The sequence below is a fragment of the Vicugna pacos genome, chromosome 10, assembly GCF_048564905.1.
Source record: "Vicugna pacos chromosome 10, VicPac4, whole genome shotgun sequence".
NCBI classification, from domain to species: Eukaryota; Metazoa; Chordata; class Mammalia; order Artiodactyla; family Camelidae; genus Vicugna; species Vicugna pacos.
In genome coordinates this window covers 7601764-7624874 of record NC_132996.1, presented here as the reverse complement: position 1 = coordinate 7624874, position 23111 = coordinate 7601764, and the positions used below count along the sequence as shown (strand labels likewise).

The 23111-nt window shown below is 34.8% G+C and overlaps 1 protein-coding gene across 5 annotated transcripts in view; it reads left to right on the top strand.

Annotated features, from left to right (window-relative positions):
* CNTN5 (contactin 5) overlaps positions 1–23111 on the top strand; it is a 1006880-nt gene that overhangs the window by 654828 nt on the left and 328941 nt on the right. For all 5 annotated transcript variants that reach the window (XM_072968929.1, XM_072968925.1, XM_072968928.1 and 2 more), the window contains one exon: positions 20868–20963. In XM_072968929.1, the coding sequence (XP_072825030.1) occupies positions 20868–20963 (96 nt within the window). The remainder of the gene's footprint in view (positions 1–20867; positions 20964–23111) is intronic.

Genomic DNA, 23111 nt, shown 5'->3' with positions numbered 1-23111 from the left:
TGTCCAGCAAAGTTCCTTTCTTATATAATAACTTTAGAGAGTAAGTGGATATTGTTTGACATGTCATCTGAATATAAACATACTGGCATTGATATCACCTGCATACATTAAATTCTCTAATAAAAGAATAAAGCTTGGATGATGCCAGCATGGGCTCCTGTCATATTCTGATTCTTTTCTCAAAGATAGACAGTTAGTTGGAAAGATATTTGATAATTATGAGAAAGAAAATATACAGTAAGCAGGAAAATATTGACACAGAAAATTTGAAACTCTCAACTTGAAAACATGTTTATTTTCCTATCTACCATAAAAAAGGTCCATTAGGCTCAAAACATGGTTTGATATGTTGGCAAATTTCACTAGACATTTTATACTTCCACCATAGTACTGAGATTAGCGTTTTACACCAAAAAACAATACTTCATTTTAAGCATATTTTTTTCAAATCACAATTTATATACTAATCCATTCATCTTTACCTTTATAAATCTTTTCCATGGCCAAATACAAAGACTATGATTAAAGACCACAATTATATGGTCACATTTAAGTTTTCTCATAAACTTAACATTTCACTTATGTTGTAGCATCATAATTGAACAAATAATTAGTAATCACCTATTATGTGCAGGGAATCAGAAAAATATAGTCTCTTTCTTACCTCAAAGTAAAGTATAGTTGACATGAAAAATTGAATATAGAAATAAAAAGGCAGTGTAAGTGCAAGAAAGTAAGAAAGTGATCAAAAACAAAAAATCCACAATGATGGTGCATCTCAACAGGGTACAAAATCCAATTGAATGATCTACCAATTGGAAAAAAAGAATACTCTGAGTAACAAAATAAGGTAATAATGGGTAGTAAAGTATAAAAATGGTAGTAAAGTATAAAATAAATAGCTATACATCCATATTGATCTATATGTGTATATATGTATATATATAAACTTTATGGCATAAATTACTACGTGGTGAAGAACGGACACATCTCCCATGCAGAATTCCAAGTATTTTATGATGATATTCACCCTCACAGAGGTGGCGCGTGACTGCAGCTGCTTAATTGTGGGCTGTCCTTAGTGACTTACTTTCAAAGAGTACAGTGTGGAAAGGAGAGCTAAAAGGAGTGACTTTACAGAGAAGTCTGGCAAACACTACCTCGATCAGGAGGCTAACGGCAGCGTCAGCAGCAGTTAAGTCCAAGTGACATGTATAATTAACATGCTGAGATCAGAATGGCACTTTAGCTTTGCGGTCTTCCTCCTTAAAACCCATAACCCCAGTCTAATCATGAGAAAAAAAGTCAGATAAATATCAATTGAGGGACGTTTTAAAATACCTGACCAGTGCTCCTCAAAACTGTGAAGGTCATCAAAAACAAGGAAAATCTGAGAAACTCAGCCAAGAGGAGCACTGGGAGACGTGATAACAATGCAATGCAGTGTCCTGGATGGAATCTTGGAACAGAAGACGTATATTAGGTAAAGACAAAAGAAATCTGAAAAAAATTACAGATTTTGATAAATAATAGTAACATCTAAATATTGGTTCATCAATGGTGAGATGCAGACCACACCTATGTGAGATATTAACCAGAGAGGAAGCTGGGTGTGGAATACATGGGAATTCTCTTTAATAGCTTCTCAGCTTTCTATAGATCTCAAACTGTTTTAAAGTAAAAAGTATATTCAAAAAACAATTCAAGTAATAAATACGGGGTATGAGCACGAAGTGCCATATTCAGAGGAAGAGCAGTCTTTTCAGCTGACAATCTTGGCAAAAGTTACTGGTGCTCTTGAAGATTGGGCTCAACTTTTGAAGATGAAAATTAACCACTTTGCTGGGATTTGCATGTTAACAAGTGAACTCTTGAATATCAAAAGTCCTTTAAGTCCAGTTCTTTCGTGGTAGCATCTCCAATATGAGCAAGGAATGCCGAGGTACCACTTTCTGCCCTACACGTCAAGAAACCTTATGAAAAATATGGCATTTCTATAAAATTGCTATAATGTTGTAACCTAAAACTTAAGTGAATGTGCAAATAAAAGCTAGACAGTTTGGACTGGATGCAGAAAGATGCTGAAATTTGTTACCTCTCCCCTTATTGAATCTTAAGAAAAATTGGTAACAATATATTTTCTTTGCTTTTTGATGGCATCGAATGCATATCTTTATTTAAAAAACATTTATTGAGGACCTACTGTATGGCAGACAGGGTTGTAGACACAGAGAACACAATGATAACTAGGGAATGGCAGTGTCCACAAGCTAGTGCAACAGTGTTGTCTGCACAGCATTACAGTAAAGACACAATGAGTCCTGGACAAGGACATCAGGTTCTTTCTGGTTCATAACTGATAATAAAATTAGCAACAGTCTTTCCATTCCTTCCCATTGAACTAGCCAACATCACATTTCTTTTACATATCTCTCTATATATGTTGTGTGTATATAGATCATATGTATATATAAATATTTTTTAATTTACTTAGCTAAAGCAGCTAATCCATTAAAAATGTCTGGTCTTATATAGTTCAAACATTTGGGCCTGGGGAACAAGAGAGAGAACGCTTCTCTTTGTTTTCTGGTGTTTGTGCAGCTGTTGCCAGTGCCTTGCCAGGGATTTTTCCAGGAGGGAGCGCTTGGTATCTTTCACGCCAGCACTGGCATTCTGTTATTAAGCCAGATGAAAACTAAGTTACCTCTGCCTGCTGCTGTTGCTATAGTGACTGCTGTACCTACCGGTTTCCACCCACCACCTATTAGGTGGTGAAGGTCTTCCTGGAGTCCATGTTTAGTCTTCGTGGTAGCAGGTTTCACATTTCAAACAGATGCTTCATTCATCAGTAAATTTTTCAATGTTTACGAGCAAGGTGATCTTTCTTATCTTCAGTTTCAAAGAAACACAGTTTTAGACTCAGCAACATCAGAGTTTAATTTCAATGTCATTAATCTCTGATCTAGAGGCCTATAAAGGTGCCAAAGACATGAATATGATATGAATAGCTTTGGCTATCCAAAACCTAGAGCAACAACTAGGGAGTTAAATTTTACAGGTTGTTTTCTTGACAAGCTTTCTTTGTATTTACCACCTGCAAAAATGTAGCTAAAGTTGAAAAAAGAGAGAAAATTCCCAGTGCTTTATGACAAGTACTGGCAGCAAGAAAAAGCAGGAGTTCGCAGCAGTTGGATCAATAACTCCTGAAAATTAAACACTTATTTTTAACAGACACAAATGTTGAAAGTGACTGTTCGCTAATTATTCCCTGAAAAGTCTTTCTCACATTACTAGTAAATACTCATGATTCTGCAGAAAAACACAAATGCTAGCTATAACTTTAATGTCATAATAATCTGAAAACCTAATGTCAAAGTGTAGAGTAACTTATAGGAAATTTAAGCAATGTGGTATTGGATTTAGGAATACCTAAATTTTACATCATAAAACTAAGTGATCTTTCTCATTGAAAATGAGAGAGAGAGACATGCTGTCCTTTTTCCATGGCGTAATGTCACTATGTCTGTGCTGCTGTCCAAAACCATTTTCTCTGCATTACAGTAATTTGTAGACAGCATCTTCCATAAATGTGTAGGGTAGAAAACAGAAGGAGGCCTCAAGGAGATACATTGCATCTGAATTATACAATCCTAATGGATAAAGTGGTTATGGTGGGACATGAAAATATTAAGACCCTTGATAACATTGGATATTAAGAATTGTCATTTTTGCTCCTCCAAATCATTTCAATGTCAGAACTAGGCCAAGATAAGAGACTTCACCTTAATTCAACAGAGCTACCCTAGATGAATGTCTGCTAGACCTGGGAGCTGGGAAAAATCGACTTGCCCTGTAGTAACTAACCTAAGAAGGAGATTGATCTTCACAGTGACATGAAAAATTAATGTGTCCTATCTACTGGCAAATATCAAGTGTGGACATATTTCTTCGAGAAAGAACAGAGAATTGAAAGCATGACCAATATAAGCTCTATAAGAAAAGAACTATCAAACAAAGGAAAGATAAAATGAATCTGAGTTATCCGAAGAGGAAAGAAAGAAAAGTGACTACTAAAACCAAGACACATTTGGCTTAATAAAATGGTTTAGGAGTCACAATCAAATGCCCGAACATGCCATCTATGAAAAGGGGTATAAGTATGAGACGTCAACAGACAGAATTAAAGGTATAGACTGAAAAGAAGGAAAAAGAAACGAAAATGAAGAGAGAAACAAGTTAAGAAGAGAGAGTTAAACTAAGAACCAAAGAAGTCAAGACTGAAACTGAAGCAATTATCAAAGACAAATTGAGATGAACTTTTTAAGTTGCTAAAAGAGCTGAATGTATCAGTCAATCATACTGAGTTCACCAAAGTCTGTGTTAAATAATGAATAAGGATCTATTATTTGACATGTAGTGGCAATTTTAATGACAATGAAGAAGAAAATATTTTATAACTATTTCTTTTAAAAACTGGAAAAGAATCCAGTTGACCCCAGTCTTCTCTTTTGTGCACTAAATGCTAAATGAAATGTCCAAGTTTTCGAGGACATTGTAACCAAACAGATATAAATCAGAGAAGTTGATTTTCATATCTGGACATGACAGAAAGGTATTACAGTTGTGAAAAGCTCTGAGAAGATTTGCCACATGCATGCACTTGAAGATCAAAAGAAGAATCATACTTTAAACTTCAATAGTGTTGGAAGTGTTGGAAGTCTCTCATTAAAGCTAGTTAATCATAAAAATTACTTAAGGGAAGAACAATGCCAAAAATGTCGAAAGTAGAGATATCTAATACTATAAGCCATAATAACTTAATAAAAAGTTTTGACTCTAAACCAGATCATATTAATAATGTCAGAAAAAGGAAATAAGCAGTAATGATTAAAAAGCCTACTAAGTTTCTCATTTTGAATAGATTTTAAAGTTGTCACATCATTCTCTATAAATAAAAATGCAATTCTATTTTCTTTTGAAAAACATGAGGAAATTTTTAAAAGAATATAAATGGATAGGAAAGCTAGTCAGATAGATATAACTATGTATGTATATGTATATATTATATTATAACAAAGTTAAGACAAAGAAAATACATTCTATATTAAAGGGAACAGAAGAAAGGAATCAATACGAAGGCTTAAAAACAGAAATCACACATAAAATGACAAATAAGATTAGACATATCAGCTATGACAATAAATGCAAATACATTAAATTAAAATTCAAGAATATCAGATTATTAAAATTGTTCCATGTATATGAAATTTATATCTCTAGTTACACATACAGACAAGTGCAAACAGATTATATATAAAAGAATACACAAAATATGTTCCAACAGCAAAAATACAACACAAATGATTAATAGTAATGTTAGATAAAGTACAAACAAAAGGATGAACATTCGCTGGGTCCTCACCATGTGCTAGGTTTTCTTTTAGATACTGGGCTTACAGCACTAAATAACACAGACTTGGTACTTGCCCTCGTGAAGCTTATTGAAGGGAGCCAAGTATTTAGCAAGTAATCGCACAAAGTTATTGACAGTCGGGATGAAGGCATATAATATTGGGTGGTAGGATTTGTGTCTATGCATCACTCAAGAAGTGATAATTAAGCTAATAGCTAAAAAACTCAGTACACAGGTACTAGCCTATGTGTGTGTGCTTGCTCATTTGTGTGCACCTAGGTGAGTGCTGGGGGATAGGTTGGCGAGAAATAACAGCGCTGCAGGTAGAGGAAATAAGAGCGAAGTCTCCAAGCAAGGAAGGAGCTAGTAATTACATATTTATAAAACGTACAGACGGTAATGGAAATACAAAACTTGTGAAGCTTTATGCATTACTGTTAAATTCAACAAGCAAACACTACTGGGATATCGAGGATAAACTGGCAAAAAATAGCAGAAGTAAACAACTTTATCATATATCTTCAAGTCTTTTGTTTTTCTAGGAATCCAAGAATGAATTAACATTGGGAAATCTACTTAACTTTATATAACACAGAAATAGACAGTTTCCTATCATGTAACTTAATAGCAATTTTAAAATTCTACCAAATACACTACAATATGTGAAATAAGAAAAATATAAGATGTAATGCTGTTTAAAAGTGACAAAAGTAAACAATGTTTGGAAATATGTTTTTATGGCTGGAAAATTCAGAATGATCAGAATAAAGATAAAACTTATAAGATTGAATATGGTAGCTAGACAGGAATTATAAAAGAAAAAGAAATGATTGTCACCACACAAGGAAAATATATAATTCTTAGGAATATTTCCCAAAAAAGAAATTAAAAAAATAAAAATAAAAACAATGAATGTTATTTAAAAGGCGAATTCAGTATTCGGTGCCTATAAATGCGTGGAAGATAGTAGACATTTAATTTATACTTGTTGAAAGGAAGAGTGATTGATTGAATAAATAAATGAGCTCCTTGAAGCAAGGACCACATGTTACTGATCTTACATTCTCAGCAAACTAGAATAGTTCCTTAAACATAGTAGATAGTCAATTAAAGTTTATCAAATTAATTTAAAGCTCATAATATTAGTAAACAAATTAGTCGCCAGGGATTTCCGTTTGTATCTTATTACCCTTTTTTAATCACTCTATTCTGCTAGCCTCACTCATATCCCCAAAATTTTATGTCAATATCATGATGGTTAAAGTATCTCTGTGGTGATTAAGAATGTGGGCTCTGGAATCAGATGTTCCACTTGGAACTCCATCTCTGCTGCTTACTAGCTGTGTGATACTGGACAACTGCATATAATTTCTCTGAGCCCCAAGTCCTTATTACAAAATAAATAAACAGAAATTTAGAGTAATAAGAGTACCTAACTAACGGGATATTTTTGAAAGAATCAAATGAAGAAAAATACATAAAGCCCTTACCATAGTGATTAACAAATAGTAAGTGTCAGTAAATGTCAGCTATCATCATCGTCACCGACATCATTATCACCATCTTTATTATCTTGCTTCCATTCTTCATATCTTTTAAAGATTTGGTTTGAGATGCCATTTGAATTATAAGCTGCTAAGATAATCAAAATATTTCTGAGAACTTTTATTGGGCATGTCTTTTGTATTGAGAAATGTAGAATGACTTACATTTGCCTAAATTTAAAATCAGCTCACCAGTCAAGGTTTGTTCATTCAACAGTAATTATTAAGTACTAACATAGTGCCTGGCACACAGTAGGCATGCAATGACTATTTGTTTAATGAAGGAAAATGAATGAATGAAAAAAACTGAAGCACTATTTAGTAAATGTGGTGCTAGATTCCAAATATAGGCTGAATATGCTGTCTCTTCATAGAAAATAATAATAGCTAACATTATTGAAAATTATAAGCTAAGGCCTCCTGCTGGATGAATTGCAAGAACTGTGCCCCTGACAATACTTTTGTAGTATTATTATTCCTATTGGGCAGGTAAGGAAACTGAAGCTTAAAGAAGCTTGTCCGACATGACATGGGCAATGAGTGGAAGACACAGAATTCAAATCCATGCCTTTCTGATTCTTGAGGCCAAGGTCTAGTGCTATGCAAATAACCTACTCCTCCAAATGACCTGAGCAGGCTATATAGAAAAGTCATTGACCTTCTAGCCGTGGAACATTATCTGTTAAGTCTTCCTATCCCAATTTCAGCGGGCTGGACCAGGGGTCAACAAATCATGGCCCACAGGCTAAATCTTTGTTTTTATAGAGCCCACAAGCTAAGGATTTATTTTTACATTTTTCAGTGGTTAAAAAATTCAAAACAATAATATTTTGTGACATGAGAATTATATGACAGTACCTATATAATATACTCAGTTTTGCCTTTTGGCCTGCAAAGCCTCAAATATTTACTGTCTGACCCTTTAGAGAAAATGTCTGTGAGTCATGAACTAGATTATGTGCGATGCCTTTCGGCAGTGTGAGCAATGCATATGCCGTAGCAGATTTATAGAAAAATGTACCAAGAGCAAGTAGACAGATCAGCCCTGCAAGATTTCTGGGAACTATTTCCTTGCACTTCAATACAAAAGAGCTAGAGCAGCTACGAAACAGAAACAAAAATCACAAGAATACTGGTGTATTAATTGATGCTTAATGTAAAAACCGATTTTGTTATCTACAGAATTTCTTCATATAATTGATGGAGATCTCCACACAAAAGTAAAGTGTTTTCAATAAATTATTTAAATGTGTATTCTGCAAAAAAAAAAAAAAACCCTCTTCTGTAGTTTCATGGAAATAAATCATATAGGAAGAGAAGAGTGCTTGACATTTACAGAGGTCAGTTTGTACCGACTGCCTTTTAACCTGTACATCATTTATTCATTCTTTCATTCAGCCAATAATTTTTGAATACCAAGCACTGCGCTCAGCATAGGTGATATAAAGTAAATGACCTGGTTTCTGACCTGAAATAACTTGCTAGATTTTTTTTTACCTTTGACATGATGTTCAATATGTGAGTTGCTGCACACAGTAAAATGAACCCTCCCTAAAATTTAAGTATTGTCCCAAACCACTTTATATATTAGTCCAGCCTAAACGAAGAACAGAAATTTAAAATTACTGGGATAACTGAATGGTACAAAAGAAAGAAAAAAAAAAAAAACCTGCTACAAGGTCAGAGGATATTTACGTTAAGGCAAGGCATGAGATTTTTAACAAAGATCAAAAGTAATTTGAAAATTGATGACTAGTCAGCTGAGTTATGAAATAAAGCAGCTCTCTACGATTTTTTAAATTAAACAGGATGTAAGTTATTTAGATAGAACCATTGAGGTTAAAAAAAAATGCAAATCTGTGGTACTTGATTTAACTCTACAACAGCAAATGAGCTAAGGGAATCAAGAAAGCAAGCAATTTACATCCTAAAGCATTTGCTCTGGGGGCCTGGACTGTTCTAAGTGCTCTGCAGATAGGAATAGCAGTTGAAAACAAATGTGACAGAGCAAAACACTACAACACACACATTAGTCAATTATGGAAAGCACTGGCATAACCAAAGCAAAATTCTGAAGACACCAATACAGACGTTCTCTTGCAACTTAGGACTGGGCTGGATTTGGGAAGGGAAAACCTATTGCTTGGCTAAAACGATGACTTCTCAGATGACTTCTATGTATTTTATACTTAGAGTCAAAAATGGTTTAAAAAATCTACTCTACTCAGTTAATTATATTTTTTTCAGTAGATATATGAGAAAGAAATACTTGTATTGTCCTGAGGATATTCTAAGTGGGAGCTAGCAGAGCTAAAAATTGCCTTGGTGGAGTGGAGAGATATACAACAGAAGGCAGTTTTTCTGTAAAAACATGGTAAGGTGCCAGAAAGTCATGATATTAATAGAAATAACTTAGATGTTTAAAATCAGACAAAGTCACCATGAGTTCACACAAAGTAGAGGAGCAGACATTTCTGTAAAACTTAACTTCTACAGTTCTTCAAACTACATAGAACCATCTTGTGGTTTGGAGGTGTTATTACAGTCTAGTCTTCTCCACATTCTACAAATGAGGAAGGAAATCATGCTGTCTAGTGACTATCATTTACCAAAAAGTGTAACTTTAGAAGAACTCTTATTATTATTATCTCCTACATAGCAAAGACTGGAGCTGCATATGTATACATTAAACGTGTATTTACTTTATTCTAAAACACATGTAGTCTGTTATGTGTCAGAACACTATATAAAAAGTTTTAACATAATAACTCACTGTGACTTGAATATAAAGTCTCCTAGTGTATGATTTGGAAGATAAGTATAGGACATTTATCAGTTTTAATAGGAGAATATTCCTTTCAGCAACTTTTTTCTATGTTTATTTTCCTTAAATCAATTGTCATAAAATTAAAGAAAAATGCAGCCTTGTAAATAAATGTTGTACATTTTTGTGTTGATAACAATGTTTTATTAAGCCAGTTAAAATCAATTATCAAAACAGAAATACAGAATACAAAAAGTATTTCATTTGCTTTTCAGTGTGATGATGGGTACTTGTTAGGCATATGTTTTCATCTTTGTTTTTTACTATCTATATTTATTTCAGAAATATGTTTACATATTGAAATAAGTTCCAAATAATAGGTAATATATAATTACTTACATATTAAAAATGGGTTCTGGGTGATGGCTTCAAGTTAGACTCATAGGCAGTAATTAACTCATGGAGTGTTTAGCATCACAGAGATAAGCTGTTCCCCTTCAGAATGAATCTTACTACACAAGTGTTTCCATTAGTCTGCACAGTGTTTATTAAAATGGATGCAAATGCCTTCATGTGAGACATACCCTCTCTATTTTATCTAGTTCCCACCATGATTGTTATCTTTTTCCTTCTAGTTTTATTATATATATAATTGACATACGGCATGTTTTATTGATTTATAATTTATTTGATTTTATTGATATATATATTTATTTTTTACTTTATTGACATATAATTGACATATGGCATGTTTAAGTTCAAGGTGTACAGCATAACGCTTTGACTTATGTCATGAAATGATTATCACAAGTTTGATGAACTATCATCAGCTCATATAGATATAAAATTAAAGAAATAAAAAAGGATCTTCCTCAGAATGAGAACTCTTAGGATTTACTCTCAACAACTTTTCGTATATAACATGTGGAGAGCAGTGTTAATTAAATTTACCATGTTACACATTACATTCCTAGTACTTATTTCGCTTAAAAGTGTGAGTTTGTACCTTTTGACTGCCTTCATCCAATTCCCCCTCCCCATACCCCAGCCTCTAGTAACCACAAGCCTGACCTTTTATTTATGGGTTTGTTTGTTTCTGAAGTATAATTTATCTGCAGCATTATGTTAGTTCTTGGTACACAGCATAGTTATTTGATACTTCTATACTTTTAAAAATGATCACAATGATTAGTCCACTTGTGATATGTCACCAAAGATATTAAAAGATACTGCATGGTTTTTGGCTTTTCACCACACTGTGCATTTCATACCTGTGATGCATTTATTTTGTAACTGAAAATTTGTACCTTTAAATATCTGTCATTTATTCCTTCCCTCCTCCCCGACCCCTTCACCACTGGCAACCACCTGTTTGTTCTCTGCTTCTAGACTCTTCTGTTTAGTTAGCCTTGTTTTTCGGTTTTGCTTTTAGAGTCCACATGTAAGTGTAATCATACAGTATTTGTTCTCTCTGACTTAATTCACTTAGCATAATACCCTCCAGGCCCATTCATGTTTCACAAATTCCATTCTTGCTTTATGGATGAGGATTATTCCTGTGTGTGTGGGTGTGTGTGTGTGGGGGGGTGACGTCTTCCTTATCCATTCATTTACTGATGGGCACTTAGGTTGCTTCCTTCCGTATCTTGACTGTTGTAAATAATATTGCAATGAACTAGGGGTTTTCTTTGGACATGTTTTCTTTAGATAAATGCCTAGGAGTGGAATTGCTGGATAATATCATACTTACATTTTTTAAATTTTTTTCAAGAGTCTCCATACTGTTTTCCATAGTGGCTGCACCAATTCAAATTCCCACCAATAGTGCCTTATCCAACACTGCTTATTTGATATATTTTTGACAACAGACATTCAGACAGATGTAAGGTAATATCTCATTATGGTTTTGGTTTGTATTTCCCTGATGATTAGTGATGTAGAACATCTTTTAATGTGCTATTTGGCCATCTGTTGCCAAAGTTCTTCTGCATCTGTTGAAATGATCATATGATTTTTATTCTCCAATTTGTTGCTGTAGTGTATAACATTGATTGATTTGAGGATATTGAAAGATCCTTGCATTCCTGGGATAAATCCCACTTGATCATGATGTATATGTGTTTATGACTATTTTAAGATGCTCTTAAGTTCAAACAAATTTTTTAAAACCTTGCATTTTTACTTCTCTACCCACTCTACTATTTTTGACATATTTGACATCTTTTTTGTTTTTTGTATCCCGTAACTGCTTACTGTAGATAAAGATTATCTTAGTCTTTTCTCCTTTAACCTCAAACTAGCTTTATACTTGGTTGATTTACTACCTTTACCAGGAAGATTTTTCCTGTTGTAATTTTTGTGTTTCTACTTGTGGCCTTTTTTCACTTAGGGAAGCCTCTTTAACACTTCTTTAAAGCTGGTTTGGTGGTGTTGAACACTTTGAGCCTTTGCTTGTCTGTAAAGCTTCTGATTTCTTTACCAAATCTGAATGAAAGCATTTGCCAGGTAGAGCTTTCTTGGGTATAGGTTATCTTTCATCATTTCAAATATATTGGGCAACTCCCTTCTGGCCTGCAGGATTTCTGCCGAAAAGTCAGCTGACAGCTTTATGGGAGACCGCTTGTTCATAATTCGTTGCTTTTCTCTTGCTTTTAAAAATAGTTTCTCTTTCTCTTTAATTTTTGCCGTTTAAATGATAGTGTGTCTTGGTTTATTCCTTTTCAGTTGGATCCAGTTTGGGACTCTCTGTACTTCTCAGATCCGGACACCTGTGCCCTTTCCCATGTTAGGGAAGTTTTCAGCTATTACGTCTTCAGATGTCTTCTCTGCCCGTTTCTCTCTTCTCCTTCCGGGACCCCTGTAGTGTGGATGCTGATAGGCTTGGTGTTGCCTCAGTGTCTCTTAAACTGTCTGCATTTCTTTTTATTCTTTTTTTCCCCCTGTTCAGCTCAGTGACTTATACTACTCTGTCTTCCAGCCCACTGATCTGTTTATCTGTATCATCTGATTTACTGTTGATTCCTTCTAGCGTACTTTTTACTTTAATTTACTATATTTTTTAATCTCTGGTCTATCTTTATATTTTCTGACTCTTTGTTAAGAATTTCTAACTTCTCACTCTGTTCATCAAATCCCCTGAGTCCTCTGAACACCTTTATGATCGTTACCTTGAACTCTATCAGGCAGATTGCTTGTCTCTGCTTCATATAATTCTTTTTCTGGGGCTTGTCCTCTTCCTTATTTTGAACATGCTCTTCTGTCACTCATTTTGCCTAATTTGACGTTTTTATTTCTTTGTTTTTGGGAAGTTGTTTATATTACTTGACCTTGAAAAAGTAGCCTTTTGTAGGAGACATCGGTGCTTCCCGGCAACTCACTCCATTCTGGTCACCAGAGCTCTGGGAGTGCCCCTAATGTAGGCTATCTGGGTCCTCCTGTTGCGATGGTTTGACAGTGTAAGCGGTCTGGTGGGCCCAGCTGGCCGGTGGTCTAGTTGGTTGCCAGGCCTTGGCTGTGGAGGCTGCCAGTCGCTGGTGCGCAGGGCTGAGGTAATCACGGTGTTAAGTTTTAGCTATACCGTGTCTCTGACCTCTTACCTGTCTTATTGTTTTCTTCTCTAAATCTTTATTTGTAAAAGATCTTTTCTACAATTCTTCTGGTCTTTCTCATCAATAGTTGCTTTGTAATAGTTGTAATTTTGGTATGTCTGTGGTTAGAAGTGAGTTCAGGGTCTCCTTACTCTGCCATCCTGGCCACTCCCCCTCCATGATTGTCATCTTATACTTTCAACTGCAGGGGCATTCAGGTTTATTTCCTTTAAGTGACCGAAATTCCTGATTTATAGATGAAGAAGCAAACACAGGGAAGTTAAACTATTGCTGCAAATTGCATAGTTACATAGTAGAAGAGCTAGGTTTAGAATTAATGTCTCACGAGTCTTACCACAGTGTTTTTATAACCTGAATAACAGTAAGTTATAATTGCTTTCATTTGTTGTGTTGGGCCATGTGTTGTACTAATTTCTGTATATACACTGTTATATTTAAGTCTTACAGAAATTTTATGAGGTAGATTTTTTACTCTTCGTTTCACAAGTAAGGAAGCTGAGCTGTGAGCAGCGAAATAGCCTTTCCAACTTAGGCTCCACTCAGCTGCCTCTTTTACTTAATAAGTGTTATCTCTTCTTTTAATTTGTATAACTTTGTAGATTGTCCCCAAATACTAGAATTTGAGAATATTCTATTCTATAGCTCCAAGTATTTAGGAGAAATAAAAGCATATTTAGGTTTATAATTAGAAGTGGATGAGATCCATCTCTGAAGTTTTTAGAGGGGTATATTTTGATCAAGGGCTCATTACTGGCCAGTTGTATGAGTAAGATATTTTTATATCTCAGGGAATTTTTCACAGTAATCTTATAACATATAAATAATTAATTATCCCATCTTGCCTGGGATGTAAAGCATAGTGAAGTAAAATAATTTGCCCAAGGTGGTTATTAATAAATAGTGATAGTAGAATCTGAACCAAGTATTGAAGGTTTTACCTTCAAAACCCTTATTTTTATAGCGATCTTTTAAAATATATTTTTAAGATTCTACCCTAGAGGGAGAGTATTCCAGGCAGAGAGACCAGCCAGGGCAAGGGCCTAGGAATACTGCAGTGAACATAGCCAACAAAAGTCCCCACTCTCATACACTTTACATCCTATCTGTCAGGGATACAATAGACAAAACAAATAAATAGTTTGTTGGCAGATAAGTGATAAATTTAAAAGGTTAATTAGGGAAAGGGAATAAAGGATTTGTAGAGGGTAACGGGGTCACACTTTTGGAGAAGATACCCAGGAAAGATCTCTCCAGCAGGTCACATTGAAATAAAGACCTAAGGAGGGAAAGATGGCAGTCGTTATTATATCTGGGGGAAAAGTGTTCTAGTTGAAGGAAGCAACAAGTACAAAAGCCCTGAGGCAGAATAACACTTGGTATATTTGATAAAAGCAAGGAAGCTGGTGTGCTAGAATGGAGGGAGGGAAAATGTATGTAGTAGTAAGAGATGACATTAAAGAGGGAACAAAGTAGGGTCTATAGGCCATTGTAAGTAGTTTGACTTTTCCTCTGAGTAGATAGAAAGCCATTTAGGACATTTGATCTAGATTTATTTTTAAAGAACCAACTCCAGCTACTATGCTAAGAATAAATTGAAAGAGAGCAGAGGAAGAAGCAGAGAGACCAGTAGAGTGTTACCACAACAACTGAGATGAGAGATGCCTGGATGGAAGCTGTAGAGGAAGTTAGATGTTGTTAGATTCTGGATATATTTTGAAATCCTATCAGTAGGACTTGCTCATGAATTTTATGTGGGGTGTGAGAAACATATTAGAATTACAAATTATTTTTGTATTCTATCTTAATAACTGGAAGAATGGAATGATTATTTACTCTGTTGGGAAATATTATGGCAATGATAGGTTGGCAGGTGAAAATGGAAGTCCCAAACGGATATGTTATGTTTGCAGTTCCTATTAAACATTTGAATGGAAATGTCAAATAAACTCTGTCCGTGTGTGTGTGTGTGTGTGTGTGTGTGTGTGTTTGTGTGTGTTGCTATTCAAGGGAAGTGTCCAGGCAGGAATAAATTTGGTAATTCTTTGGTTTATACATGATTTTTTAATTTTTGCTTACTTTAAAAATGTTTTATTGAAGTGTAGTTGATTTACAAGGTTAGTTTCAGATGTATGTACGTGATTTTTAAATACAAGGACTAGATAAGATAACCTTGGGAATCTCAGTGTGGAGTGAGAAAAATAAAAGGCCCAAGGAAGGGCCATGAAATGTTTGGATATTGGAAAGATGAGGAGGAATAAGCTAATGAAAGGAAAGAGAGGGTGCAGTGAAGGAGGAGAAATTCAAGTGAAGAAATTGTTTTCGTAGAAAAAGAGTGTGAACAACTCTATCAAATACTGATTATAGGTCAGGTAGATGAGGACTGAACAATTGATCAATAAATTGAATGATGTGGAGGTCACTGGTTACTTTTACAGTAATATTTTGGACAATGGTAGAGAAACAGCCTGATCTGAGAAGCTTAAAAGAGAATGAGAGTATTTTGTAGAGGAGAGGAACAAAATGTATTGGTACCTAGAGGGGAAAACGGGGTCAAGAGGTACATTTTTTTCCTCCCTCCTTTTTTTTTTAAACTTTGGAGAAATACCAGCATTTCCGAATGCCACTGATGATACAGGAAGGAGAAATGGGTCTTCAGTTGGATCACAGATAATACACTTACTGTAAGAAGATGGGAGACGATGTAGGTACACATAAACAGCTAGACATTGTGATAGTGGGGCTTCCCTGGGACTCACACTTGATGAGATGGAGTTTAGTGCAGATGATAGTTTTAAGAAATGCCCTTGGAATCACCCACTGAAAGGGAGGGGGAAGGAACAGATGTGGGAGGAGAATAATTTGAGCTGTGATACAGGCCCAGCAACAGCCCCAGCTGACACCAAGGAGGGTTTTGAAAGCTAGAATGGTTTGTCAAGGTTGTCGGGAGTTGGGCCAAGGTGGTCAGGTCATTATACCCTCTCATTAAGCAACTGCTGGCTCGGTGCCACCTGAGGTAGGGCTGTAACCTGGGATGAGCTGATTCTCTGTGGTGAAGTCAGTCCCTGAAGGGGCTAAGAGCTAGAACTCCCAACAGTTGGGACAAGTCGTTTCTGTGGTTTTCAGTCAAGGTACCATTCAACAGTCACATTTTTATTTAAAAGACTATTAAGAATCCTGCTTGTTGTAGAATATTTTTTGGAAGCCTTTACATGCAAACAAATGGCTATGTATTGAAAAATGCTCATTTAATTTTCTCTGTATGTATGAATTATTTCTTCATTCTTCACTACTTTTCTCATTTCTATGTCTTTCATCTGTCAGAAGGTGATTTTAATATGACTTGCTTATGAAGATTATTTCTAAATTTCTAAAACCAACTTGGTCTAACTTCCAAATGCTGAATTGCTTTTTTCCTAATACACTTTTTTAATGTATTAGGAAAAGATACAAAAACAACCACATTCAGTTTGATTTGCCAACTCACTACTTATTGACTGTATGACCATAGTCAGGTTTTTATTTGCTTTTCACAAACATTTAGTAATCTTTAAAACAGAGAAATTAATATTTAAACTTCAGGAAACTTGGCATGGAGTAGCTATGCTAGTAGATAGTGTAATTATTATTCATTCAATCTTTATTTCCCTTTTTTTTTTTAAAACATTTTACAACGTCAAAGATAGTTTCTGAATGAAGTCTGACCAATTTTTATTACAGGGTATTTACATAGGACACACACACAAAATAGGACAATGATCTGAATTATATTGATGATAATAACATGAACAGCAGGAACAACAAATTAACTTGATAAAAGACTTCAATACACAAACCCTTTACAGATGAGGCAGCACATAACGAGGCAATATTAGAAAACTTGTCAGTTATTTTTATAGAAATCATGGACATTAAAGCCATGAGGTCCTTCAGAAAGAACAGCCATCTTAGTTCCTTAGTCTTACAGTCTTCCGTATGAACCTCACACACACATGCACATACTACATAAATCCTTTGTGGAATGATGCAAGAAAGAAAAGAAAAGATGTAAGTCAGAAAAATAGGCAGGCAGGCAGGCAAGAAGGCTGGATGAAGGAAGGAAGGAAAGAATGAGGAAGGAAAGAGCCCAAAGTGTGTGTGCAGTGTGTATATGTGTCTGTGTTTTTATGTGTGTGTGTGTTGGTGTGCATGTGTTTGCAACTCACATTTCAGGGAATAGCATGGAGTTCTATATGGTAAAAGCACATCAGATATACTAGTAACTCATACATATGGCTGTGACAAGGTGAAGCTGTAATGATTTGGGCTTATGCACCTACTTGGTGAGATGGACTCCTTGGAGCTGGATCTGTGGACAGTTGGCCCAAGTAGATATGAGTGGTTCATATACCTACATCCCTCCCTCACAGCTTTTCTGTATCATCAGCACCTAGTGCTCAGTGTACAGTTTGCACTGAAGAAATATTTGTTAAATGAATTAAGGAAATTATTTGTCCTATATGTGGTCATTGCGCTTCCAACCACACATCCCATATCTATATTCTGTCATGGGAGGCTCTCAGTCACATGGCTTATTTCATGCCTCTTTCTTGTGTGGCTTAATCCAGGATGAATTGGTGGAATAATTCTGTGAGCTGCAGTTCCAGTTAAAGCTCCAGTGTCAAACTCTGCATGAGCTTCTGACTCGGGGAAAGGGGTCAGAGAAAAGACAAAAAGCCTAAGGCCGTATGACTCTTGATCACAAACTTTCTCCTCCAGATTATTACTTGTCTGTTTGTCCATGTGTTTTATAGAAAGTCCAGAAAGAAGTTTATTTCAGTTCTTTATCTGAACCTGAATTTTAGTCATATTAAAATTTTTATTTTTATTCATGTTTTCCCCTTAAAGATCAAAAATAGAACATAGGAACAGATTTTTTGCCTTCTGTAAGTGACAATAAAATAAAGCCTCATTCATAAAAGTTCTTGTTTTTTTTAATGTCTCTCCTTGATATATAGAATGTTTAATCTGTGAAATAATGTGATAAACACTCACACTAAGTTCTCTGATGAGTGGCTACAAACTGCTTTCTGTTCACAATGAGATCAAAACAGCCAGCTGTATTTTTATTCATACTGTTCTCTATAGTTGCCATCCCCACTCCAACCAAGAATTTTTTCACATCAATTTGGCCTCAGATAAAGCAGAACCTTGTCTGACACAAGGACTACTTTTACATTAAAATCCTTTGTGGTTTTATGTTTTTTTCCTAGGAGGAAGAATTTAAATGAGTAAAGTACACTCTCCATGAAAGTTTAGGCTTCTTTTTAGTGTTTCTCAGTATGTCATTATGAAACAAAAGGATCTATTCACAGTTGAAAAAATCCATTTATCTTTGCACTGGTGATGCCATAGCTTCTAGGAAATAATGACACAGAAACAATTCCATGAGGGAATGTTGACTTGGATCTGTATTAACGGGTGATACGAAATAAAGCAATTATAGCTGAGTGTTATCTTTTGGGTCATTGTGATCTCAAAACACAATTCAGGTCATAATTATCATATAATATTCTTTTGTTTTTTGTGTCTAATTTCTAGGCCATGCCCATACTTCAGTTTATCAGAAATAGGCATTAATTTAGGACTGTTTTCTATTAATATTTTCTTCTAAATACAGTAGTAGGTTGATTTGAAATGTCATAATAAGAACAATATAAATGTGTAGTAAATGTATTGGAAGCTATATATATGCTTTTCAGAAACGTTTAAGAAATTCAGTGAAAATAAATTGATATCCAAATAGCCTTCCAGATTTATAAATTCAATGAGGATGAAAAGAGGAAAGCAAAACCATATAATCTCTAGAGAGATATTACAGCCCCAGTGCAACCCCTGCCTCACTGTATGTTTCCTGTGCTGTTTTTAGGAGTCAAAGGAAGTTAAATGAGAAACATCGCCATGCTTTGTTTTCCATATTGAGATTATATGTTGGAAAAAAGGGCAGTTTCTATCCCTGAGGGTCAATGCATATGAATTAAAGCCATGAGTCATACACATTTGAAATTGAATGAACTTGATTTAATAAAATTAGAAGTTAGTGTGTATGTTTTCAAATCACCAGAAAAACAGTAAAAGTAAAATAATTCTTTCTCTTTCTTCTTGCCACTTGGTGAGATACTTAACTATTTACAGTGAAACACAGAATTATTTGGAAAATCCTAAACATTTTCTTCAATAATGAATACCTCTCTGACTATTTATTTGGCATTATGCCTTTACTGTTTATTAGTCCTTCATGATTTTGAATGTATTCTAAAAGGTTTGATTGGAAATTCAGCAAATAAGTAAACTGTAGCCCATCTCACAAAAAAGTAAGTAATAGGGCCCCTCTTAGAATATTAAAATTAATGAGTTGTCTCCTTCCAACCATTCAGTGTATTTTCTTAACTGCTTACTTTCATCATTTGTCTGATTAATAAACATTAAATTTGAGTGTCTACACTGTATTACTATGAAGCATACTATTTTAGCATGAAATAATGAAGTTAAAAAAAAAATCCTCTCCTATGATTGGTAAATAGTGAAAGGAAAGGCAGAACATTTTCAAGAATCATTTCTCACCATAGGGACATGATTTCACAAACTGAAACTTCTGGGACAATGTTTATTTATAAAAATATTGAACTTTTATTTCCAAGAAACTATTCTAAAAATTATGTCTTTAGTCAACCTAGTCCAAGAAAAAGGCAAAGTTCATATATACAAAGGTGTGAATAGATAAAAAATAATAACAGAAATACAAATAGTACACATCATTCTTTCTTAGTCCACTTTATTTTTGGGAGTAGTTTCAAATTGTGCAAATGCAGTATAGTTTAAGGGAAGGCAGTCGAATCCCAATCAATGCAATAGTCCTACATACGTATAAGTGCGTGTTTGACAGCTATAATGCTTCTCGGGTAATCAAAATGGATGAGTGTAATTAATTTGTACATACCATTTCAGGTTTCTATAAATGAAAGGAACATGACTTTTTCACTCATAAACATTATAGAAAAGAACCCCTTATATCTTCATCATATTTTGTTAGAGTACCACAAGTCTCTCTACTTTGGCAAATTCATGCTTGGTTTTACACACGATTCTTAGCATGAGACCTAATGAGGCAGCAGGTGGACACAAGGCACCCCTAACCACTTCTGTTTCTCTTCTTGTTATGTATGAATGGGTTTGATTGGTAGTAGAAAAATTAATATGTAGGAACTATTATAAAAAATAAGAAACTATTTAGTGTGTTATAAATGTATTATTTGATATCTTCCTCCACCGGCAAGTTGTATGCACTATTACATAAAAATTTGGAAGGTGCATATAATCTGAAAATCATGGTATTTAAAATTGGATGTTACGGATTTATTATTAAGGCCCTCCTGTCACTACTTAACAAACAAAAAGAAACCTTGTCTGGATAATGGTAGAAAAGTAAGTATGAGTTACTGAAGTTGTAATTCTTTAAGCTCCTTTTTGCCTTGCCTCTAAATTCTGTGTTGTGTTGACAGATCTGGGAAATTTCAGTGGCCGGACAAGAAGTGCAGTCTCTGTGAGGGAAGGCCAGGGTGTTGTTCTGATGTGCTCTCCTCCGCCTCATTCACCAGGTACAGTCGAATCCCGTTGTATATTGCTTCTGCTCTCTTTTACTATATGCTCATTCTTTTTTTTAAATTGAAGTATAGTCAGTTACAATTTGTCCGTTTCTGGTGTACAGCACAATGTCCCAGTCACGCATAGATATACATATATTTGTTTTCATATTCTTTTTTCATTAAAGTTTATTATAAGATATTGAATATAGTTCCCTGTGCTATACAGATGAAATGTGTTTTTTTAATCTATTTTTTTATGTAGTGGCTAACATTTGCAAATCTCAAAGTCTCAAATTTATCCCTTCCCACCCTCTTTCCCCTAGTAACCGTAAGATTGGCTACTATGTCTGCGAGTCTGTTTCTACTTTATAGATGAGTTCATTAGTGTCCTCTTTTTTTCTTTTCTTTTTTAATTTGGAGTCCACATATGAGTGATATTATATGATATTTTATATGCTCATTCTTTTAGACTGGGTATTGACTGGGGAGCATTCAGGTGAAATGTGCACAGTTTTCTGGAAATGTACCAGAGTACCACATGAGTAATTAAAGATCATATACTCTAAATGTCATCAGACAGGAGACTGAGCTTCTCTGATAAGATTGCTTTATTGCCTTTCTTACCGTTGGCTCTCCTGATTGTCTCTGCCTGCCACCAGTGAGGAATATATTGCCCAGAGCATAAGGAAAGTGATAATCTAAGAGAGCAGCAAACTTTTCAAAATTATTTGGACTGTCAGAGTTGAGTTAACTGAATACCAATGTGCATCTTGTTTCAGAAGACAAGCTGGAAACTGGGTTGTTTATGGTGGTGTTTGTCACACTGGAACAAAAACAGCTAAAAAATATTTTTTTTTGAATTTTAAATAAAACTGTAATTTATTTGTTATTTTCTGGCTACTTGAGCTCTTGTTTGTAAAAGTCATGGTAATGGATAAGTACTTCATGGGGTTTGGAGGAACAGAATCATTAAACTGTGCTCAGATTAATTATATTCCCTTTTGCCAACTCACAGCTAATCAGACCCATTTTGTTAAGTCCTACAATTTGAGATGAGTACCTCTTTGTACCTCAGTATTGTTTTCCTATAATACAATTTAAGAAAGGCCAGCATCAATGAAAGAGAGAGAGAATCAAATGTCCATTTCTGTCTGAGAAGCAATGAGGACCTTAAAGTTAAACGGAAACAGAATCCAGGACCCTTGTACCTCAGTCAGTTTTTCTTCTTTGTTTAGTGTAAAAGCTATACTCGTTTCTAGGTTGTATTATTAGTGTAGTTTTGGGGCCCAATTCTGTTCTACCGTTGATAGTTCTCATCATAAATTACAGTAAGACCTCAGTCAATTTTTTGAAAGCTTCTCATCTTTATCTGACCCTCCTAACTTTATTTTTTCAATTGAAAAAAAGTAAATTATATTTCAACAGGAAAATATTTTTGAAAACATTTTGCTTGGAAACCCAGATAATAATCACTATGAGGAATAATTTATGTTGCAGCAATCTAATTCTGATGTCAATACAGTCACTCCATTCCTATCGTGAGCAGTTGGTGAACTTTGCAGTAAACATATCTAGTCTTACCTGACTATGTTTTACCATTTTTTAGAATGAATTTTAGTAGGTTTAGGAGAATCTTATAGATTTAACACATGTTATATACAATATTGGGTAATTAGACAGATATAGTTTGAAGAGAAGTATTAGATAAATAAGTGTTAGAGATAGAACACAAAGGGGAGACAGAGAAAGGGGAGGAGGAGAGATAGGAGGGGAAGTGGGGAGGGAGGGAGGGGAGGGGAAGGGGAGGGAGGTGGAGGAGGGGAGGAGGAGGAGAAGGAAAAAGAGGATGAGAAAGGAACAGGCTCTAGAGAGGATGAAAGTGTCCATCACCAGATTCACAGGGGTTAACAATAAGCAGTGGCCTCTGTGGGAAAAAAGCAAGATTTTGCCTCAAATACAATCTGTAATTCAAGGTTGTTGAAATATTGGTTAAAAAAATGAAATGGGAGAGGTTGATATAAGAAGCAGAACTGTAAGATTACTCAGAGACAAATTAGCCAATTGGCAGGGAAAAAAAAAACTATATACAAAATATTTCTAATGAGAAAAAATAGTATAATGAGTTGCATACATGATAAACATAAGATATGACTATGTATT